Source organism: Schistocerca gregaria, chromosome 2, assembly GCF_023897955.1.
Source record: "Schistocerca gregaria isolate iqSchGreg1 chromosome 2, iqSchGreg1.2, whole genome shotgun sequence".
Lineage (NCBI taxonomy): Eukaryota > Metazoa > Arthropoda > Insecta > Orthoptera > Acrididae > Schistocerca > Schistocerca gregaria.
The window spans coordinates 192,275,316-192,297,552 of record NC_064921.1 but is presented as its reverse complement, the minus strand read 5'-3'; the positions used below and the strand labels follow the sequence as shown (position 1 = coordinate 192,297,552).

The 22,237-nt window shown below is 42.3% G+C and overlaps 1 protein-coding gene across 1 annotated transcript in view; it reads left to right on the top strand.

The window, feature by feature from the left end:
* Positions 1-777: 777 nt before the first annotated feature.
* Positions 778-22,237, top strand: part of LOC126335695 (protein Wnt-10b-like) — a 537,337-nt gene continuing 515,877 nt past the window's right edge. The window contains exon 1 of the mRNA XM_049999154.1: positions 778-1,181. Within this exon, the coding sequence (XP_049855111.1) occupies positions 778-1,181 (404 nt within the window). The remainder of the gene's footprint in view (positions 1,182-22,237) is intronic.

The window sequence follows — 22,237 nt, the reverse complement described above, 5'->3', positions numbered from 1 at the left end:
GCTCCAGTCGGTAACGGCGCTGCTGCTACGGTTGCAGGTTCGAATCCTGCCTCGGGCATGGATGTGTATGATGACGTCCTTCGGTTAGTTAGATTTAAGTAGTTTACGGGACTGAAGAATTCCGATGTTAAGTCCCATAGTGCTCAGAGCCATTTGAACCACCTCGAAAGAGGGTTTTGTACTCCTTTCCTGAGGATTCTCATATGAATCTGAGTCTGACATTAACGTGTTTTATAAACGAAAGCACTTTCTAAATGATGTTGAACAGCTGATATTTTAAGTCAGTCTTAAAGACCGTGTTGTACAGTAGCGTGGAAAACTACTAGGCTTAATCTCAGCGGGAACTGCTTCACAACGACATGAATCGTGAGGAGTTGGTTTTATTCGACCCCAAGTAAGAGACGATGACTGAGCGTTGAAGGGGGGGGGGTTCGTATGCCCGGTGAGGAAAGGCCTCTTTTGCGCATCATAAGGAGGCATTCCGCCACTTTCAATTAGAGCGCGGCGACGGGGCCGCAAACGCGAGCGCAGTCAGCACCGGCCGCCGTTTGTAAATTGAGAGCGGGACGGAGCGACGGAGCGAGAAAGACAGAGAGATCGATATCGACGGCGAGGACAAATTGAGAGGCGCGCAACCCCCACACGCGCGCGCTGCCGGCGGCGGCGGGCCGGGTCAAAGCGACCGGAGGGAGCAGAGAGGGGGCGAAAATCCTTTGAAGCCCTCCGGTGCAGGCGAGCCGCCGTGCGGCGAGCAATCAATGCAGTAATTAGCGGGGGATGCACCACCCCCTGGCGGGGCCCCCACCACGCCTCCGCTGTTTCGCCCCTCCGACGCCGCGAGAGACGCACGCGCCGGTGCGACCCGACCCGCGGACGCGGCGACGCCGCCGCCGCCGCCGCCGCCGCTGCCGCCTCCGCCGCCCGCGAGAGTCAGTGGCGCGAGTCGCCTCCGCAGCAGCAGCAGCAGACACGGAGGCGGCTGCGGCGGCGGCGGCGGCGGCGGCGGCGGCGGCGGCCGCGCCGGGTGGCGGGCCCCGGCCTGCAGCCCGCGCTGGCGCTGGAGGGGCAGGGGCGCGTGACGTCAGCGCGGCCCGCGCGGCCTCCACTCCAGTCGGCATGTTGCTCAGGGGCGTCCGGCGCGCCGCGCCGCTCTGCTGCGCGCTGCTGCTCGCCGTCTCGGGGTGAGTCAACGGGGGTGCCCCGGCCGTGCCGCGCCGCGCCGCGCCGCGCCGACCCGCGCACAGCCGCCGGCGTCGCCACCGCACCGCCTGCAGTCGCTGTCGCCTCAGCCCGACGCCGAGTGACCGCTCTGCTCCCCACTCCCCCCTTACTAGCTGCTAGGCAGGTCCTCTCGCAGGTCGGACGCAGGAAGTCTGCGGTGGAACACCGAGATATACGATATTGCAGTGCCTGTGTTGCTCAGAAGTGCGATGCAGCAGTCCATCGGACATTCGTGCATACATACGAGTCCAAGTTGTACACACGTGGTTGACGGCGTATGGAAGTTTCGGTCTGGCAGTGAGTCGTGCTCCGAAACCATAATAGTAAGGCGATAAGCGATAAAACCGGGTTCGAATATCGCTTCGGCACAAGTTTTTGCTCTCGTCATTCTATTGTACTGCTCATGATTGTCCATATTCTCACACCCAAATACGATTCATGTATTTCATAACGGCTATAGACGCCGCAGTGCCTGTTCCCTCCTATATGTCGGATGGAGAAGTGCATTCTGTTTCTGGACAACACTGGCATTGCAATCTCGTATTTCTCCCTCGACATCGGGCAATCAACTTTCAATTACAACCTTTCTCCTATATAGGAATACTCATAATGAATGTACGAGTGCAGGCTGTAGACACATTGTTGGCGAAATTGGAAGTTGGATCTGTCCGTGAGTTGTGCTAGGGTAGACAAATGGTAAGGCGACCGCTTACATGAAGTGGCAAATTCGGGTTCGAGTCCCGTTCCATTACAAATTTTTATTCTCGTTACTGTATCTTACAGTTGGTCATTGTCCATGATCTCAAGCGCGAAGACGTTTCATGTAACGTAATATAATTCAAATATTTGACTTGCTGGTCGTTACACAGTAGTATCATATGAATTTCGAGTAGTAGAAATATACTATTAATACGCTTGAGCTAATCTTTATCAGTGAACATCATCTGCCAGCGTGTGCAGTGTCAACAGTAAAATTCGGAGGCGGTGGCGTTATGGTGTGGACGTGTTTTTCATAGAGGGGGCTTGCATCTCTTCTCAGTGCGGCACTCTCTAAGAGAATGGGCTTCCATTCCCCAAGAAACCTTTCATCACCTGATTTAACGTGATCCGGCGAGAGTGGTAGCTCTCATCAACGCTACCTTTTAACTATTTAATGCAGCCTCCTTTTTAGCAGTAAATTCATCTACAACTCGGTAACTCCGTGTCAGCTCTTAATCTGTGAATAGAAATCAATGGTTCGAACGCCAAGATGTAAAGTAGTTCGTATTTCACGCGAATTTGCACGCTGTTTAGCTACTTACTTGTTGGCAGCTTCTCTTACAGATTGCACAAAGGCACATGCTAACAACATGCGACAGAACACCGCCGCGACCCTCGTCCTAATATTTAACTGTATGCCCATCTTGCAGGTGTGAATATTGCTTGAGTTCCGGAAAAACTGAACTTTTCGGGGTACTATTAAAAAATTCTGTGGCTTTATAATCAGCCGATTCTTTCTGTTGCCAGGCATTGTTGCTGCAGTTTCCTCTGAACAGCAATTGGTGGTTCAGCTGCTAGGTTTTTACAGTACCAAATCCACGTGAATTTGTTATTTTCTCTCTCTCTCCCTCCCTCCCTCTCTCTCTCTCTCTCTCTCTCTCTCTCTCTCTCTTGCCCCGCCCCCTACCCTCTCACCCTTTGTATTGCGGAGGAAATCATTTTGCTGACTGCAGTGCCATCGTCGTTAGAACACTAATGTTATATTCATTCTAATATTTAACATAATTAGCTCTTTGCTCGTGTGAATATCACACAAGTTTCACACACACTTGATATCCTCAGCTACTGTACGTGTATCTAACTGCATTTTCGTAAATTCTTTTTCCAGCTGACAATCAACTCCACAAGTTTCTTTTTATCTTGATCTTTGACTTTCCAATCATTTAGCGAGGAATTTTTTTGTAATGGAATTTTCCTAGACGTTTATGTCCTGGTGTCAACCTGCAAGCTTATTCTTCGAACTTCTAAAACTAGATACACAAGTGTCTACACATTTTTGTTTCTTATTCTTACCACTTGTGGAGACACATCGTAGAGTCACATTTATAATCAAAGAATCATGCCACAGACGTTATGTTTACCTGCTCTAAACTCTCTGGCAATGATCCTCCGAAAGCACATGGACTAGCGACAACTTTCGCAGTGCGGTGTTTGTTCTTTCCCGGACCATGCAGAACAAGTCAAGTAATGGTAGGTGAGGAACTCGAGGCGGTATGCTGCGGTCTTCAGACCAACCTTCATTGCTTTAAGCATTTCTGTAATACGTAAGGTATTAATGATTCATTCCCGTACTTCTTCCGCGCGATCTTTCCAGAGACATAAGTCGATTCTGCTCTTCAGCGTATTTTTCTGTAATTCTAATGAACGAATAATTAAGAGGTGATTTATTTTGTACGACGTGGTGTATAACTGTGACCAGTGACGTTTGCTTTAATTGATAGGCGTCGCCCTGTTATCCTTAGAAAGTTGCTGTCCTTATTATTGTTGATTACGAACGGCAGCCTGCTTACATTTTTGACAGCTCCGAAGCTTAAAATTTTTCGTTTATCCTTGTTAATTTTCGCAATAGTTTCCGTTTATAATGAAAGTTCTGTGCACTTAACACTAGTCCGATATGGTACTGTTCTTTCTTTCAGGAATCATTATAATTTCAGTTGTTCCAGTTCTGAGTGAATATGTATTTCCCTTGTCTTAATCGTCACGTGCATATGGTCACAATATGAAAACAGTATACAATATGTAATAGAACCACGTGTAAGAAATCGATCTGTGATTCAAGCAACGCTTTATTTATACGAGCGTTACATCCATTTTCATAAGAGATATCATCTTCAGCAGCCGGTTGTTAAATTTGCGTAACTCTGGCAACTATGGGTCTTTCTTTGGTATGAATCATTTCCGTACAGCAAAATGTTTTTATATAGACTAATAGAATAAAAGAATGACTATTGATTTGCTTTTACTACATCTGTACTGAGAGCAGCGAAGTCCGTTTTGTGTGTTCATAACACCTTTCTTATTTGTAACTGCACTGAACTTCTCGGTAAATCTGTGTTTCTTGTTGAAGAGGTATCATTCCTAAATCATGAAACATTTATGTCCTTCAATGTGTTTTATGATACTGCTTATGTGACTTTTACACAAACTGTGATTTCGTTTATACTACGTAGTGAAGAACTATAACCATTATCTTATCTTTTGCGTGATACAAATCTTTCGAAAATCATCGAGTGTCATGTGAAAACGAGTTGTTGACTGTAGCTAGCTTCCTGTAGTTTCCACGCAGTTTATAGTTTATGTATCCTACGTAATATATTTTATTTTGCAAGTAAGTTCTCCTTATGTATCTTCGTCACATTTTCCGGAACTAATAGCTCTTATCACTTTTCTCGCTGTTTTATACTTCTTCGTTCTTCATTTATTGTCAGTTGTCAACCTTTCATATTTGTTTGATTCACGAATAGCATTTATTGGTGAATATGACAGCTTGCTTAATAATTCCGGTTGCACTTAGTTCATGCTTACAAGTCGTCTCTCAGCTCGGAAGAAGGCAAGGTCATACCACCGCTAATAGAACCACACCCGTCAATGCTCTGTTGATCAGATGAACATCTAGCATAACGACCGCTTTGCCTGTGTCAGCATCATACGCGTATCGAGGCGCTAATAGTATAGTCTTTGTCGTGTACTTGAGATCGTCTCCGTGCTACAACTTTTTTTTACGGTAGACGAAGAAAAACTGAATCATTTTGTGCTGTGTGGTGTGTATTTGAAAACATTCGCGTCTACTCTGTGTGTTGACAACGAATTACGCGTTTCGGGATGAGCTGCTATCTCCATATACTGAAGAAAGAACTCTGTGTTTGTGGCTTCAGAGGAATCGACTAGCAGTTTGTGTTGTTTTATCCACGGGTCAAGAATTAAAAAAGCAGATATTTTTTACACTACGCAGAGTAAACTGTAAACAGCGTCTCTTATTTTGCGTAATAACATTTCTGTTGTTATCTGCCAAAAATTACCGCATGTAACAAATGAAAAACCTACTGTGGTATATTTATGCATTCTGTTGTTTAAATTTGTGACTGTTCTGGGTTGAAAACAATTTGTTTCACTTGTTAATGAACGGAAAATATTACGCCAGTAATTCAAGTTTTGTACTGTTGGTGTATTAATAAAACATTTCAGTGTCCTTGGCTTCAGTTACTTCCGTTCCGTGTCTAATGCAAGATACGAAACAGCGATTTTCTTGGATAATTAGTGTGGAATTGTTATCAGTGGCACCTGTTTTACGCTATACACTTCACACATTTATCTGCTGAGAGTGATCGTCTAACATCTGACAATGTGATTACATTGTGATGGATATTCTGCAGGTACATTTGTTACTTGAGTGACATAGCTGTTATAGTCAGAAAGTAGTGAAATATTTTCGTATTTCTGGTTTCAGTGGGTTATTTTGCCCGCGCTATCCATTTTCATTCTAATACTGCCTGAAGAAAAATTAGTTTTTTTGTGCAGAGAAGTGTAAACCTGTTAAAGCAGCATTAGACGTACCAGACTCCATTTATGTTTTTGTCTTCCAGTGTGAATAACAACCTGTAGTTGTTCTTGCACAATTTACATTCCTGACACTTCTGACATTTGCCTTTTGAATTTGTAAGTTTTCCTTCAATAATTCAAATTTAATGGAATTCTCACCACTGTTAACATTCATCATTCCTATAATTCTTTGGTTTTCTTCTTCTTCTTATCTTTGACAACACTGTGCATTTACGAAATTTGACAGCGGTGATGACTGGTTGCCAATGAATTTTTCGTAGGAGAGTAAATTCACAGTACCAGAGAAAACCATCACCTCTAACAGCACCACGTCACGTACTTCAATGAAGACATTTTCCTTTACTATTATGCAAAGCACTTTACATTGAAGTAAAAAAATATCGAGCATAGTTTGGGTAATGATAGTAGATTTCACTATTTTCGACTTTAGTTGGATCTTTTCTTTGGTCCTGATGCTTTTGCGCCCTTCACTGAATTTTTCTGTAATCTTATTGACAACATTAATAAGCTTTGGTCGTCCCACCGTCGGATATGAAAATGAAGACAATAAACGTCTATTTAAAGTAGTATGCGCTCTCAGTTTATCGCTGAATTATATCGTCAGGCATTTAAAAATGTGTTTTAAATCTTGGACTGTCTGTTTACTTATTTATGCACTTGATCTATTTTCTACGTTTCTGGCTTTTTTTACGTCTAGTTGCTTATATTCAAACTACTGTTAACTCATTTTATTGAGGCTGTGATTTTGGTGTGAGCAAGTTTTAGCACGAAAATGTAAGGAAGATGAGTTCGTGAACAATGCACCAATAGTAATACATGGTCGCCGTAATTAAAGAATAAATAATTTCGCGTTGTGTTATCCGAGGTCTGCAAGTGTTTGATATTTTCTGTAGTCTTTTTGTTGGCGAAAATTATTATGCATAATGTGAATAGCTTGTGAGTACAGCAGTTCAATGGAAAACTGAAGAGTCATGCAAATAACAGAAATCGCTTGAAATGCTTACCTTATTCTCGTAATATGTGCTACTATTGCCCTAACGTGTACTTAATGGAAACAGCGGCAGATGCAGAAAATAACAATTGATTTATGCAGTACGAGTTATTGATAACACCATTAGCCTATTATGTGTACGTATTTCATGGGATCTCTAGTGAATGCTGGCGACCGCTCGGGCAGTGAACGTTTGCATTTGCTTCTTATAGACAATAGATTGTATTATTTAAACCACAGTATGCAACACATCACATAATTCTCATAATAGTAACGTTAGTAGCGTTAAAATATTTTTAGCACTCTAGCTTCATTGTAGACAATTAACTGGGCAGATATTTCAACAAATTGCCTACTGGCGGTGTGCAGTGTACAGTGCAGTCATGTGAAAAAAACGTCTCACTGACATCACGTCGGAGACCCTCCACTAAAATGATAGTGTGACTGGCAATAAGTCTCAGTCAAAATAAAATATTATGATGCCGTACGATTCTGCAACATTCGATGTTCAATAGTTTTTATTTTTCTTCAGTCAACAATATGATTCTCAGCCGTGACTACTCCATATACTGTAAATGTTTAATTAGATATACCTACGTTGTACATAGGTATGCTTTTTGAAGAAGAACGAAAAATTTGTTTCTTTCAACGAGTCATGATGTTCAATTTCATAAAACACTCTTGCTTCATTTACGTAGCTAATGTTAGGATGAACCCCACTGAGTGAGAGTGTCAATACGAATCGTTCATGTAGCATGAGAATATGATACACGTGTCAAATAGTTTACAGCGGTTTTGGTGCTATGTTTGGTTTAGACATTTTTTGTAATATACATATTTATAGCCTAATTGTCTGAGATGGGTGTGGAATTAAGATGCAGTGATCGACTAAACTCAAGCATAGACGCAAATTATTTGACTGAAAACCGATTAGTAAGTAAACCTGGTTTGTAAATTATGCGCAATGCGTAGGTCTTAACATTATGTAACGCATATTCAACGCATTGATCAGAATTTTCTAATGCTTATTGCCGTGTGTTCAGCGAATCGACATATCCGGAGAGGCTGAACCAGCCCACGCATGAATAAGTGACGAAACTGAATATTTCAGTACTGCTAACTTCAGAAGAGAACACACTCTATTTGGACTGCAAAATTTAGCAGATACACAACTGAAAATGTGTAAGTAAAAAGATGCAGATCCTTTCATATATCCCTCTGACACGAAAGTCTTATTTCAATTTACGCTTGCACAGCTAACCAGCATTGCAATTTAACTGGAATTTCATGCAGGCTATCTTCCTCATGACTAATGTAGTCTGTCACTCGAATTCCTTCCGTTTGGTTTGTTATAACCTCATTTAAAACAATAAAATGCAAGGGATTCTACTTTAAGGGCGAATCTGGATAGTTTATCTTTTCGAGGGTAGTATTTATTTTTAACGTCATAATCTTAAATGTGCCATGACGCAGCAGATTTTACTTACAGTTAGATAGTAAAGCACCTTCACTTTTAGCCATTATATTCCGTCGTGACCCATAATTTTATAGCTTCACCATAATTTCTGTTCTGCACAGGAGATTTCAGCATTTAATACCAATCACGTTTCCCAAATCAGTTCATAATTTCTGTTTGGTGAAGTCAATGCACCTTATTTGTTAAGTGAGCTGAATCAGGTGTTATACAAGACTAAGCAACTAAAATGACGAGGGAGTTGCCGTTTCGGACATTTGTAAAGTTCGGAAAAAATAGAGGTTGCGTTATACAAAAGACGTGATGGGCATTTCTTGTAGACACTATGTAATACATGTCAGAATGTGTGTGAAGTATTTTTTTTAAGCACGAAATAATTCATCTATTGGCAAGATAGACCCTCTTGATGAAGTCTGGAAACAATGCAGCACTTCTGCCAGTTTCTTCACGCAACACACGGAGGATTCTGATTTCTACAGCAAAAGTTACCATTTTGATGTCGTTATTACAACTGTTGGGTACAAAGGTAAGTAAAAACCGAATCCAAACAACATGTGATTTTCGGAAATATTAATTCTTTTTCTAAATCTCTGAACGAATCACTGGTATGTGCGGGGACTCTGTGCCATAACAATACTGGAACTAAGAGCGAATCAGGCGGACGGAAGGAATGGTAAAGATACTTCCATGACGCTAGCAGAATTACATTTATAGTCTCGAAGTTAAACCAAAAAATTGAAATCAGAGGTTACAAGGAAGACACGTTGCTAAACTTGCAGTACAAGTGTTTGCAGACCCGTTTTCCATGGGTACATTAAGTTTGTCGGAGGTGGGAAATAATATGTGAAAGTAATGGACTTTCTTTCTGCATCATCTTCGTGGGTACGTTCCATGCCAAAGAGCCCATTTATGATGAAATGAACAGTCCCTGGGAGGCTTTACTTTCTATAACGGTTATTTTTTTCTAATGTCGGTTACCTGCCGTTGAGTGTGACACTTTCAATAGGACTTTAAAGGTCGGAGGTAGAAATGAGGGGAGTGAAACCTGAGTTCTCACAAAGAAGAACGAATTAAAATACAGAGAGCTGAGAGCTGAGATAAGAATTCGAAGAATAATGAAGGATTATAAATGCCAAGACTGGATTAGGAATGAATGAATTACAGGAGAACTGAATGTTGGAGGAATAGAAAACACAGCAGAAAAATATAGGAAGAGGTGGAGAGAGCATGTAGCCAGAATGCCAGACGAAAGACTGACGAAACAACTGTTGAGATGCAATCTGACAGGAAGAAGAAATCCTGGCAGGCCCAAAATTAGATGGGCTCGACAATAACATTTGAACACGGAACAGCGAGTTACCCTAATCCCTGGAAGTGAAGATGAATAACAAGCGTACTTTATTGCTCTCTTCCGGAGCATGTTTCAGTTACGTAAGTGAAAGTTATACTCGCAGACGTATACAGCCGAAACGTTACTTTGTGATCTCGGCATACTATTTAATATCCGCCAATGATCGTTCTGTATAATGGTTTTAAAACGTCTGACGACGAACATTTGACACAGAACTACGCGCATTCCACGTTATTTATTAGTCTGTTGTGTATCACACGGTACAGATAAAAACAGGAAATACAACGTAACCACATCAATAGTTAATTATAATACAGTGCGTAGAAAAGTTGAATATTTTGGGAGCCTGATGTACTCGCTGGAAAAAAAAGAAAAAAAGGGCATGAAAACAAACGCTTTCTACGATATGAACACTTGTTCGTAGTGGAGATGAAGGTTATTTGATTGCCGATACAAGCGCAGTCGTGCTCCAACGACCAGTTCAACAGTATGTGCTGATGTCCTTTAGTATCGCAGCATGCTAGGTATACGTTAGTGTGAGCATCATGTGGTCTCTTATTTAGTTCGAGCTATGTTGTATTGTTGTTGCGGTCGTGTAAGTTTGTGTTATCGAGTGGTAAATAATCCGCAACGCTGAGCACGTAGGTGGAATCCCGGGATGTTAACATGTTGTTTTCTGATCGTACACCCCAAAAAAGATTCCTTGGTGGGCCACTCCTCATTCTACGCCCTTTCCAAACTGAAGGATTTAGCAGACTCATTGAGTCATGTAGACAGTGGAGGATCTTTAAGTTATACTCAGATGCAAGGTTCTACGAAGCTGACACCTCGTCGTTGTGTCCTGGATAGAGCGTTGTAACTAGAATGTCCGCCATCGAACTGAACGTCATCGTGTTTGTTAGAGTGTCATATTAACTACTTGCCAAACAAACAAACCAGATATAGCTCCTTGTTCAATACGATAAACTTCGAAAAACTATTTCAGCTTTTAGTCAATAACAAAAGAATGGTTCAAATGGCTCTGAGCACTATGGGACTCAACTGCTGTGGTCATTAGTCCCCTAGAACTTAGAACTACTTAAACCTAACTCACCTAAGGACATCACACACATCCATGCCCGAGGCAGGATTCGAACCTGCGACCGTAGCAGACTCAATAACAATTCTTAATTTATCTTATGTTTTCATAACGTAGTGTTCATAATGAAACTACTGGAATTGTAATCACATCAGAAGCACATTTAAGGACACTAAAAATGATTAAATACAAGCCATGAAAAAACAGCAGCTTGGCAAAGAAGTATTATGGTAATTTGGTCAGTAGTTGCTATGCTATGAAACACTGAATGACTGCCGGCCGCTGTGGCCGAACGGTTCTAGGTGCTTCAGTCTCGAAACACGCTGCTGCTACGGTCGCAGGTTCGAATCCTGCCTCGGGCATGGATGTGTGTGATGTTCTTAGTTAGGTTTAAGTAGTTCTGAGTTTAGGGGACTGATGACCTCATATGTTAAGTCCCATAGCGCTTAGAGCCATTCGAACCACTGAATGACTAACGAGACTATTATACTTTTGGCAGCAGTAGACTAGATACCACATGGATGCGTACTACCAAACTAGAATTTCATGCCACAGAAAAACTGTAATTCCGTATTTCTCACCATTTGAAAGTGAGTTCTGAGGGTCGAGTTCTGCGTATGTCCAATCATATCATGGAAAGTTGGCACTAAACCTTTTAACAATTATTGCGATCGTTATCGCCGGAGATGAAATGCTCTCGGTTTAACTGCCAAGTTTCAGCATCGTCTTAAGTAACTTTTCAACATGTTTTCTGTAAGTTGTCTTTCTCACGACTGAATTCTCATATTATCATCTGTGTACAGGACGCACTCTTTGCCGAGAACCAGATGCTAACCGCATAGTTTTTGCCAATTTGATTCCTCCTTATACTTGGTTTCGATAAATTACACAGAAAAGCTATGAAGAAAGCCTTTTAATGAAAATGTCTTATTCTTATGGTTCTTTTTGATACAGAAACGTCTATGATAACAGGACCCGTATCGCTGACCATTTGTTATAACTGACCATTATTAGCTTCAAAACCACTTTTTAGCGATTTGAATAATACTCATTAATAACAATGTGAAGTTGAAATGTTGGTGGCAATGGTTGCACAGTTTCAGAAAAATTCTGTGATTTATTCAAGAGAAGGAGCTTCACAAACGGAGCAAGTCAATATCGCGTTGGTCCACCTCTGGCTCTTATGCAAACAATTAATCGGCTTGGCATTGATTGATAGGTACGTTGGATGTTCTCCTGGCGGTTATCGTGCCAAATGCTGCCCCGTTGGTGCGTTAGATGGTCAGAATGCCGAGCTTGCTGAAGGGCCCTGCCTATAATGGTTTGTCATCGGGGCTCATTTCGAAGAGGAACTTACCACTAAAGACAGCTCTAGTCCATTCAATGAGAGTCGGAAAACGCCAGGGACTGTGGTAGGATAACGTTCTGACTGTCGCCCACCATACAGCCCTACAACCAGCAGTGATAGTCTCAGATGCCATCTCTTTTCATAAAAGGACCCCTTTGTTGCCCAGCTCCGTTTTGTTGGCCTTCAATGACAGACCGTCCTGGGCCTACATTTCAGCAAGATAATGCCCGCCCGCACACGACGAGAGTTTGTACTGGTTGTCTTCGTGCTTGCCAAACCCTACTTTGGCCAACGAGGTCGCCGGATCTCTCCCCAGAAAGGAATTTTCGGAGCGTTATGGGCAGGGCCCTCCAATTAGCTCTGGATTTTAACAATCTAACGAGCCGGTTGGACAGAATTTGGCACGATACTCCTAAAGAGTACATCTAGCAACTCTGTCAAACAGTGCAAAGCCGAATAAGCCGGACCGGTGGCCCTTGTAGTCTGGTCCATTCAATCCCACAAACCAACCAACCAACTGAATAAGTGCTTGTATAGGATCCAGAGGTATACTAAGGCGTCACTGATTTGCTCAGTTTGTGGAACTGTTTCTCTTGAACAAATCATCCACTCAAGAACTTTGATAGGCAACAAAAGAACCCTTCTTGTACATTATATACAGACGTGCAAAACTTAAGGACGAAAGTAACTTTCGCATGATGTGACACTGCCGAGTGAAATCTGGAACATACATATAAAGTGCAGCTACACTATAGTACATAAGCTAACTGAAATAAATAACGCAATTAGACGACCAGAAATGACACTTATATTCAAAGACAATAACTACACTAAAGTTACCGAGATTTATGATGGAGCACTGAACGTTACAAAAAGCGAGACATGGTTCTTAATAGCGTGTGTGATTAGCACATGCATGTCTCCAATGTGCTCCCATGGTGGGTCAAAAGGTTGATAAGGAGTACTTATGGTAGGGCTTTCCATTCCGCCACCAGCGTGGTTAACAAATGCTGGACGGCTGTTGGTGCATGTGGACGTGCAGAAATATATCTCACCAACGCATTCCAACCTACTGAATGGGAATTAATCGGGGGAAACGGTCAGCCAGTACATTCGCCGAATATCTTCTCGTTCCAAGAGCTCCCCCACCATGTTGTTCGATGGCGTCGAGCATTATCATCTACAAAAATGAAGTCAGGGCCGAATGCACCCTTGAAAAGACGCACGTGGGGAAGGTTTACGGAATCACAATAGCGTCGAGCGGTAAGTGTCCCGTGTCCGAAGACCTTGAGGTCAGCACGCTCAGCAACATTACGCCTCCACACACCATAATACGTGGACCACCAAAACGATCATGTCCGACAACGTTTCTGGGTGCATTGCGAGTTCCCACCTCTCACCATACGTCCGTAATCACTACTCACTGCAAACGGTGTTGCCTATGGGTGTGTGTGTCAGCGCAACACAACGTACTGGTCGTCGGGCAAAGAGACCACCCCAACCCAATCGCCATGACAAAGTGGAGCGGCAGACTGCGTTGTTATTACACCCACTGTTTGACGTGGGTCCCTTCTTGCCCGTTACAAAATGTGGCAGTCATCTGCTGCTGCAGTTGATCGTCGTCGACCTCTCCCTCTCCTTCGGGCATTAGTGATCCCCATTTCTGGTTTCACGATGAATCTTCCCCGTTTATAGTCATCCAGATGTTGTCTCCGGGCCATGTATTACTGAAGACCTCCACGAAAGTGCACCGTAACTGCTCGCTTATTGACACACACTGCCTTTTCCAGTTCCTTCAACTGCCTCGTCTTGTGTGGCCAGCAAATGGTTCAAATGGCTCTAAGCACATCTGAGGTCATCACCCTCCTTGACTTAGAACTATTTAAACCTAAGGACATCACACACATGCATGCCCGAGGCAGGATTAGAAACTGCGACCGTAGCAGCAGCGCGGTTCCAGAGTGAAGCGCATAGAACCGCTCGGCCACAACGGCCGGCTGTGCGGCCAGCCCCATTTCGCACTGTAGTTACGCTAACCTCACGCTATGTGACGTCCGACTTTCTGTGCACGACTTGGAGACCTTTGGTAACAGATTCTCGCACTTTCATTCGTTTCTACCGAATACATAGTATGTTATGTTACTTCATCTATCTCGCCAGTAAGTTCCGCGGAACAGTGCATTTCAGTTATAGGCAACATACTCGAAAAGTTAATAAACTTGACTTTTCCCCGAAAATTTTAGTAATATCAGAGAAGAATAAGGTGTAGCTTGCGTCAAGACATAAACATCATGGAAAGGTTTATTAGAGTTGTTGGTATTGCGTATGATAGGAGATTGCTGTTGGTTATTACAGCGAAACTTACAGCAGGCAATTCATCGCACAGACAGTTATAGCAAATGCTTTAACCAGAAGACAGAAAGGAAATATAAGCCAATCGCTACATAATCCATATGCAAAAAAGGTGATGTTTTTATGTTTTTACTTCAATAAAACTTCTGTTTATACTGAAAAATTAAATTTCGTTTCATTCAATTTATATTTGTTTTGTTGATTTTCTAGTTTATAACGAAGTCACTCTTTGAGAGGATTGTGCGTGATAAAAAAAAATGAGGTTATACATTGATTCAGTTTCCAAAAATCCTTGCTTTGAACCAATTACCTAGTGTACAGTAATCAGAAAATTTGTTTTGTGTTTTCTTTTTGTGTATTGCGTAACAGCTTGGGCTGGAGACGGTGCAGTAATTCGTTCACTAAACAAAGGAATCTCCAGTACATCAGAAGAGGATAGTATAAGTACATATACGATGACTTTAGATTTTTTGTCTTCGTGTTTGTTACCCAAACCTTTCAGTACAGTTACCAACGGTATGGACAGCTCGAAAGACCGTCCACTAGCTCTCAGTGTAAACAGTGTACGCTTTCCGGTGCGGAGAAGCTACTCAGCAGGTCACATTTGGCTCTAAATGACGCGAAATGTTAAAGTTCGCACCCCGCCGGGCGACATATGAAAAGACGTGCGTTTGTTGTTTCAGCTGCCCCCGAGTGTGCGGTCGCGGTGCCCGCTTTAATGACGCGAAAATTGCGCCTGTCGCTGTCGAGAGCAACCTGGTTGCCTCTCCGTCTCTCTTCCCTCCCTGCCTGCAGTCTACACTCAGCGGCGCACCATTGCGCATGCGGCAATCATTATAAGAAAGAGGGGACATCTGCCTCGGATGTCCTTTCAAAATGACAGGGGTAGGTTCTCGGGTGTAACATGACTCGTGTCGTCCATTAAGCCTAAACTTCCTTTTAGCTGCGCGTCTGAGGAATGAAGTCGTGATGGGAAAAAGCGTTACTACTTCACAGCGTGGTTCATAAATTCCTACCAAGCTGTGGTAGCAGTTCTCGCTTTGGTGCGTAGGAACTTCGTATCCTCTATGTAAGCACCCTGTGCTTATTTCTGATCAGAAATATTTGATAAGGGTGACGAGATATACAGATGAGCTGATTCATCGCCTTAATGTGACGCTATGGGTCAGTTCCGATAGGGATTTAGTGTCGAAATGTATGTGACAAACACCTCAAGTGCAGAAATGTTCATCTTAGAAATAATGAATATACTTGAATGTCCTCAGGATCGCTTTTTCTGGAATTAATCGAGTTCTGGAAGTTATGTCACTTACGTAAGGAAACGTTGACACTTTCTTACACGTTTATTTCGTAAACGAAAACACTACCACCTCTGCAGCTCGAACCAACATACTGCCAGCCAGAAAGTATTAAGACAAAATAACTAAAAGCTATGATATGAGCTGCATGGCTGGTTCCTATAAGGGTTCAGTAAAAACAGCCATTTCAATCTCAGGCGGTTCTATTTAAAAACAGCACTGTTTACGTAATCAGTATTGAGGTACCCTGACATACTACGCCATTTGCATTACGGCAATCATTCTGATTTATGAAGAAACCAGAATGATGCAATTCGACGTATGCACTAGGCGAGATGATGCATTGGTAAGGGTGTGCACTCGAAACCGGGGGCAGCGAAGGGGGAAGGACGGAACGCGCTTCAAATCGTCGTCTGCCTATGCAGATTTAGGTTTTATGTCAATCACTTAAGTCTAATGCTGAGGTACTTCCTTTGAAAGGGCACGGCCATTTTTGCTTCCCCATCTTTCTCCTGTCCTAGCTTTTGCTACGACTCTATCAACCTCGTCGTCGACGGGACGTTAAAACTAATCTTCCTACTTTCTTCGACCTATGGAATTCACTTTCTGTTAGGTGTAATGGATCGGTGAAACGAAACAATAGTCCGCAATATAGCCTATTACGTCACCCTGTCTTCCAATAAATGCTGCTATTGTTTGGATGCCTATGCAAAACTGATAACCGGATGTGTATAATTGACGCACACACTAATAAGGACATTTAGTGTGATTAGTATGAAATAAACAGAAGGTTTTGAGCAAAATAAAATTGTTATTAGAACTAAGTTGTGTGCAAATGAGGTATTACGAAAATTCAGGTTTTTTTTCTCAGAAGCATTTCAGTTTGCAAGAGTCACTCTGTAATAGACCGTGAACATACGATCTATCTGTTAAGCATGAAATACATCAAATAACTGGAACTATACCACGAGAAGCATGAAGATCGACTTTGACTTTCACTGCATAGACTGTTGTTAATTGTGAAATCAAAATTATTTGCACTACTTTGAGAAGGAAAGGAAGATAAGGGATACAAAATATCTTTAGAAACCGATAATGGGAAAGGGAATCGTCCGTGTTCTTTCGGAGGAAGGTTAGGAAGAACCAAAACAAACTTAAATCTGGATGGTCGGAAATTAATGATGGCTACTTAAATTTTCAAATCGTTTCTGGTCCTTCACAATAAACTTCATAAGGGAGTAAAAATTGCACTGTGAGACTTTTGTTAGTATTCCTAGTCTTGCAAGTAATTGCTTACATGAAGTTGGAGGACAGACGGCACGTATTTTTCTTACAGGACGTTTCTGTGCAATGGAGACATTGTCTCTGTGTGCAAAATTGCCCAAGAAAATTAATGAATCAAACTGCAGAAAATAAGACTGCTGTCTGATGCTTTATTTCCAAAGTCAGCAATTTTACGTAGAGGAAAAATTTTTGAGCTCCGTATTTTATTTAAATTCAAGTTCTGATTAATATCCACATCGAGGAATGTTGATAATTCAGTTTCACGTATTTTCTTGTCGTCATACTGTATTGTTGTTGATGATAATATATGTTTCCTTGTATGGAATTGAATAATTTTACTTCTTTAATAAGTAAATCGTAGACCACTTGCTGAGAACCGACCAAAGACTTTTCTGAAATTTTAATATTTTTCATTCTGTGGTTTACCTCTGTTTGGGCTTTATAATGATATTAACATCAACTACAGACAGCACAATTTTTGCATTGTCAGTGTAAGATGGGCATCACGGAGGAGTATTTCGTACCTCAATCTCGGAAAGGCATTTGGCAAGAGAATTATATGATTCCATGAAGAAACTAAATATTTATTTAATTCACCAGCAATACTTAGAAAATGGTTGTTAAATACTGCACATACATCTGATTTATCAGAAAAAATAATTTTTTTTCTTCGAACTGACTTCATATCGTCGATGTTGTGCTGCTGACCAGACTCTTCCTTTACAACTGACCATATGGTTTTGATTTTATCCTGTGAATTAGCTATTCTATTTGCGTAGCACATACTGTTTGCCTTCCTAATAACCTTTTTAATCACCTTACAACACTGTTTGTAATAAGATAGTGTTTATTTGACTGTAACTACTTCTAACATTTCGATATAATTCCCACTTTGTTCTACATGATATCCTTATCCCATTAGTCAGTGTGCATCGCAGTGTGGGAGCGAAATGGCACTACAACCGGAAACGTACTCCAGAGTTTTGAAGTATGCGAGATAGTACGATTTTTGTGGGCAAAACGACTAAATATCATACAGTTTCATCGTGAAATTCTGGCTGTATATGGACAAAATGCAATTTGGCGTCCACGCGTAGTGAAATGGCGCTAACACTTTGACCAAGCTTGCACGGACGTGGATGATGACTGATGATCATCGGGAAGAAAGGCCATCGACATTGATCACAGACAACAGTCCCCAGACAATGAGTCAACTGATTCGCAGCAATAGAATATTTTCCTATGACGACGGGGTACACAGAGCTGTTCTAGAACGTTTCAGTCACTAAGAAGCGGATTTCTATCATCCAAGAACTGAACATATGGTAGCCGTTCCTGCTGTTGATTACAGACTTGGTGCCTATACTGAAAAATAATGTCATATGTATGTGTCGCTTAGAAATGTAACGTAGCACTCAATAAAAATTGCACGAACTACCATAATAATGTGTCACTTAGATTTATAAGTTCCTTAGAACTTGAGTAGCTCAAATAATGTTGTCTCTCACACAATCTGTTATGATCATACCTGAAAAAGTACCTATTTGAGCTGCCCTCAATGAAGCCCTTTTGTTCTCAGCTTAGGACATGACTGAAAACTGTCTTGCGTGGTATGCTGTAACTGGCACTGAATCGGCTTCCCCTGCAGTGATGCTATCTACTGAAATTCTTCGGCGGCGTCGTCCTTGTCCTCAAGTCTGAGTCCAGTGAAGCTGCTACGATTCACAACTTTGACGAGCTATGTGGCCGATTTCACCGTCCGTCTGATGTCCTCTAGAGTTACATGAACCACATACAGGGTGTATCAAAAATGACTGGTATATTTGAAACGGCAATAAAAACTAAACGAGCAGCGATAGAAATACACCGTTTGTTGCCATATACTTGGGACAAACTTTCGAAATTACAGTAGTTACAATTTTCAACAACAGATGGCGCTGCAAGTGATGTGAAAGATATAGAAGACAACGCAGTCTGTGGGTGCGCCATTCTGTACGTCGTCTTTCTGCTGTAAGCGTGTGCTGTTCACAACGTGCAAGTATGCTGTGGACAACATGGTTTATTCCTTAGAACAGAGGATTTTTCTGGTGTTGGAATTTCACCGCCTAGAACACAGTGTTGTTGTAACAAGACGAAGTTTTCAACGGAGGTTTAATGTAACCAAAGGACCGAAAAGCGATACAATAAAGGAGCTGTTTGAAAAATTTCAACGGACTGGGAACGTGACGGATGAACGTGCTGGAAAGGTAGGGCGACCGCTTACGGCAACCACAGAGGGCAATGCGCAGCTAGTGCAGCAGGTGATCCAACAGCGGCCTCGGGTTTCCGTTCTCCGTGTTGCAGCTGCGGTCCAAATGACGCCAACGTCCACGTATCGTCTCATGCGCCAGAGTTTACACCTCTGTCCATACAAAATTCAAACGCGGCAACCCCTCAGCGCCGCTACCGTTGCTGCACGAGAGACATTCGCTAACGATATAGTGCACAGGATTGATGACGGCGATATGCAAGTGGGCAGCATTTGGTTTACTGACGAAGCTTATTTTTACCCGGACGGCTTCGTCAATAAACAGAACTGGCGCATATGGGGAAACGAAAAGCCCCATGTTGCAGTCCCATCGTCCCTGCATCCTCAAAAAGTACTGGTCTGGGCCGCCATTTCTTCCAAAGGAATCATTGGCCCATTTTTCAGATCCGAAACAACTACTGCATCACGCTATCTGGACATTCTTCGTGAATTTGTGGCGGTACAAACTGCCTTAGACGACACTGCGAACACCTCGTGGTTTATGCAAGATGGTGCCCGGCCACATCGCACAGCCGACGTCTTTAATTTCCTGAATGAATATTTCGATGATCGTGTGATTGCTTTGGGCTATCCGAAACATACAGGAGGCGGCGTGGATTGGCCTCCCTATTCGCCAGACATGAACCCCTGTGACTTCTTTCTGTGGGGACACTTGAAAGACCAGGTGTACCGCCAGAATCCAGAAACAATTGAACAGAACATGTGAAGCCATTCCGCCAGACACGTTGTCAAAGGTTTCGGGTAATTTCATTCAGAGACTACGCCATATTATTGCTACACATGGTGGATATGTGGAAAATATCGTACTATAGAGTTTTCCAGACCGCAGCGCCATCTGTTGTTGACAATTGTAACTACTGTAATTTCGAAAGTTTGTCTGCCTGAAAATGTAATGTTGTCCCAAGCATATTGCAACAAACGGTGTATTTCTATCGCTGCTCGTTTAGTTTGTATTGCCGTTTCAAATATACCGGTCATTTTTGAAACACCCTGTATATGGGCAACAAAATCTGTTCCTCTGATTTACTTTTATTGCCTGATTTGTTCCTTATATGCCCTACGTTAATGGGAAGCGCATGCCATTGAAGATCTGCCATGTATTTTCAATTAAATGTCAAGGCCCTGGGAGTCGATCAAAGGGATTTAAACTGGAGTTTTCAGGACGGAACTATCAGTGCCAGTTTCTGATTGGCAAGCAATGCGAACCTCCAGAAAATCTCGCTCGGAACAAAATGTATTTTTAACTTCTTGAATGACATCATCTTCACAGACACCATACGGCAGTAGTAATATTTTAATTCTCATCGCCTGTGCACGTTTCGGTATAATTCGTTATCAGCAATCAGACCTTTCTTAGAATGAGAGAGAATTAAAACTACTCTTAATACATTGACGCAGAGATTGAAAACACAACCCGAGTACTCAACTTTTTGTGAAAATGTACAAAATTGACAAAATTTAGATACAGTCTTCATGGTACACTGACTTCTTGACATGTGTACACTGAAAACTAAATTAAATGGCTTAAAATTCGTGAACTGTAGGTCTATTCGACAATTCGTGGACGGGGATAGTCACTCAACTTATAAACAAGAAGCTAAATATAACTCGTGTCCTCTTCCAACGATCGTCATTGTACTAGTGACCATACATTCGTTAGTACTATGTTTTACATGTATAAGGGCCATATTGATATTTGCATTAGAAACAACGTATTTCCGGATCTTCAGTAGCAAGGTATTGCCTCAGTGCTGTTGACGACCTTATTCAATGGTTCCTCAACTCTGATGCGGTTAGCCTGTTTCCTGTTTCATTTTCAGATTGTATACTATGAACCATTTATTTTCCTTCGCTGTAAATGCTATTATTATGAAGTGCAAGACGTGCTATTGAGAAGTACGTATCACCTTTCGGTAATATACCGAGTCAAAGGAATCTGAAAACGTATAATAAAAACGGAGGTTCAAATCAGAGTGGCTGGCCATGAAACTGAATTGGTACATCCATATGTCAGGCCCAAACGTAATCACCGCAACAAATAAACGGGTACTCGGTGCGAGACGAATGCGTGATGTAATGCGCGTAGAAGAATAGCTGTTTGCTTAGCAGACCTCTAGAAAGTAATGGTCACTAATAGCAGACAGTGAGCTGCATTAGGCGGCGCCTGGGCTATTAACTCGGCTCCTTCACATGTAAATCACACGCATGCCCGCGTCTTAACCCACTGTCCGTTATCCGGAAGTGGGCCGAGGTCTCGGCGATGGGATGGGATGCGCCTTAGGAAAAGGTACCTACCCAGTTAGTCAGGAGCAGGGGCATTTACTGGGAAGGTCACCCAAAGAAGCATATATTTAGCACATTATCCTCAAATGAGTCGCTTCAGTAAAGTCAGCAGGCACGTGTCCAACAACTTTGCACACTATACAGGGTGTTACAAAAAGGTACGGCCAAACTTTCAGGAAACTTTCCTCACACACAAAGAAAGAAAATATGTTATGTGGACATGTGTCCGGAAACGCTTACTTTCCATGTTAGAGCTGATTTTATTACTTCACTTCAAATCACATTAACCATGGAATGGAAACACACAGCAACAGAACGTACCAGCGTGACTTCAAACACTTTGTTACAGGAAATGTTCAAAATGTCCTCCGTTAGCGAGGATACATGGATCCACCCTCCGTCGCATGGAATCCATGATGTGCTCATGCCGTCCTGGAGAATGGCGTATTGTATCACAGCCGTCTACGAGCACGAAGAGTCTCTACATTTGGTACCGAGCTTGCGTAGACAAGAGCTTTCAAATGCCCCCATAAATGAAAGTCAAGAGGGTTGAGGTCAGGAGAGCGTGGAGGCCATGGAATTGGTCCGCCTCTACCAATCCATCGGTCACCGAATCTGTTGTTGAGAAGCGTACGAACACTTCGACTGAA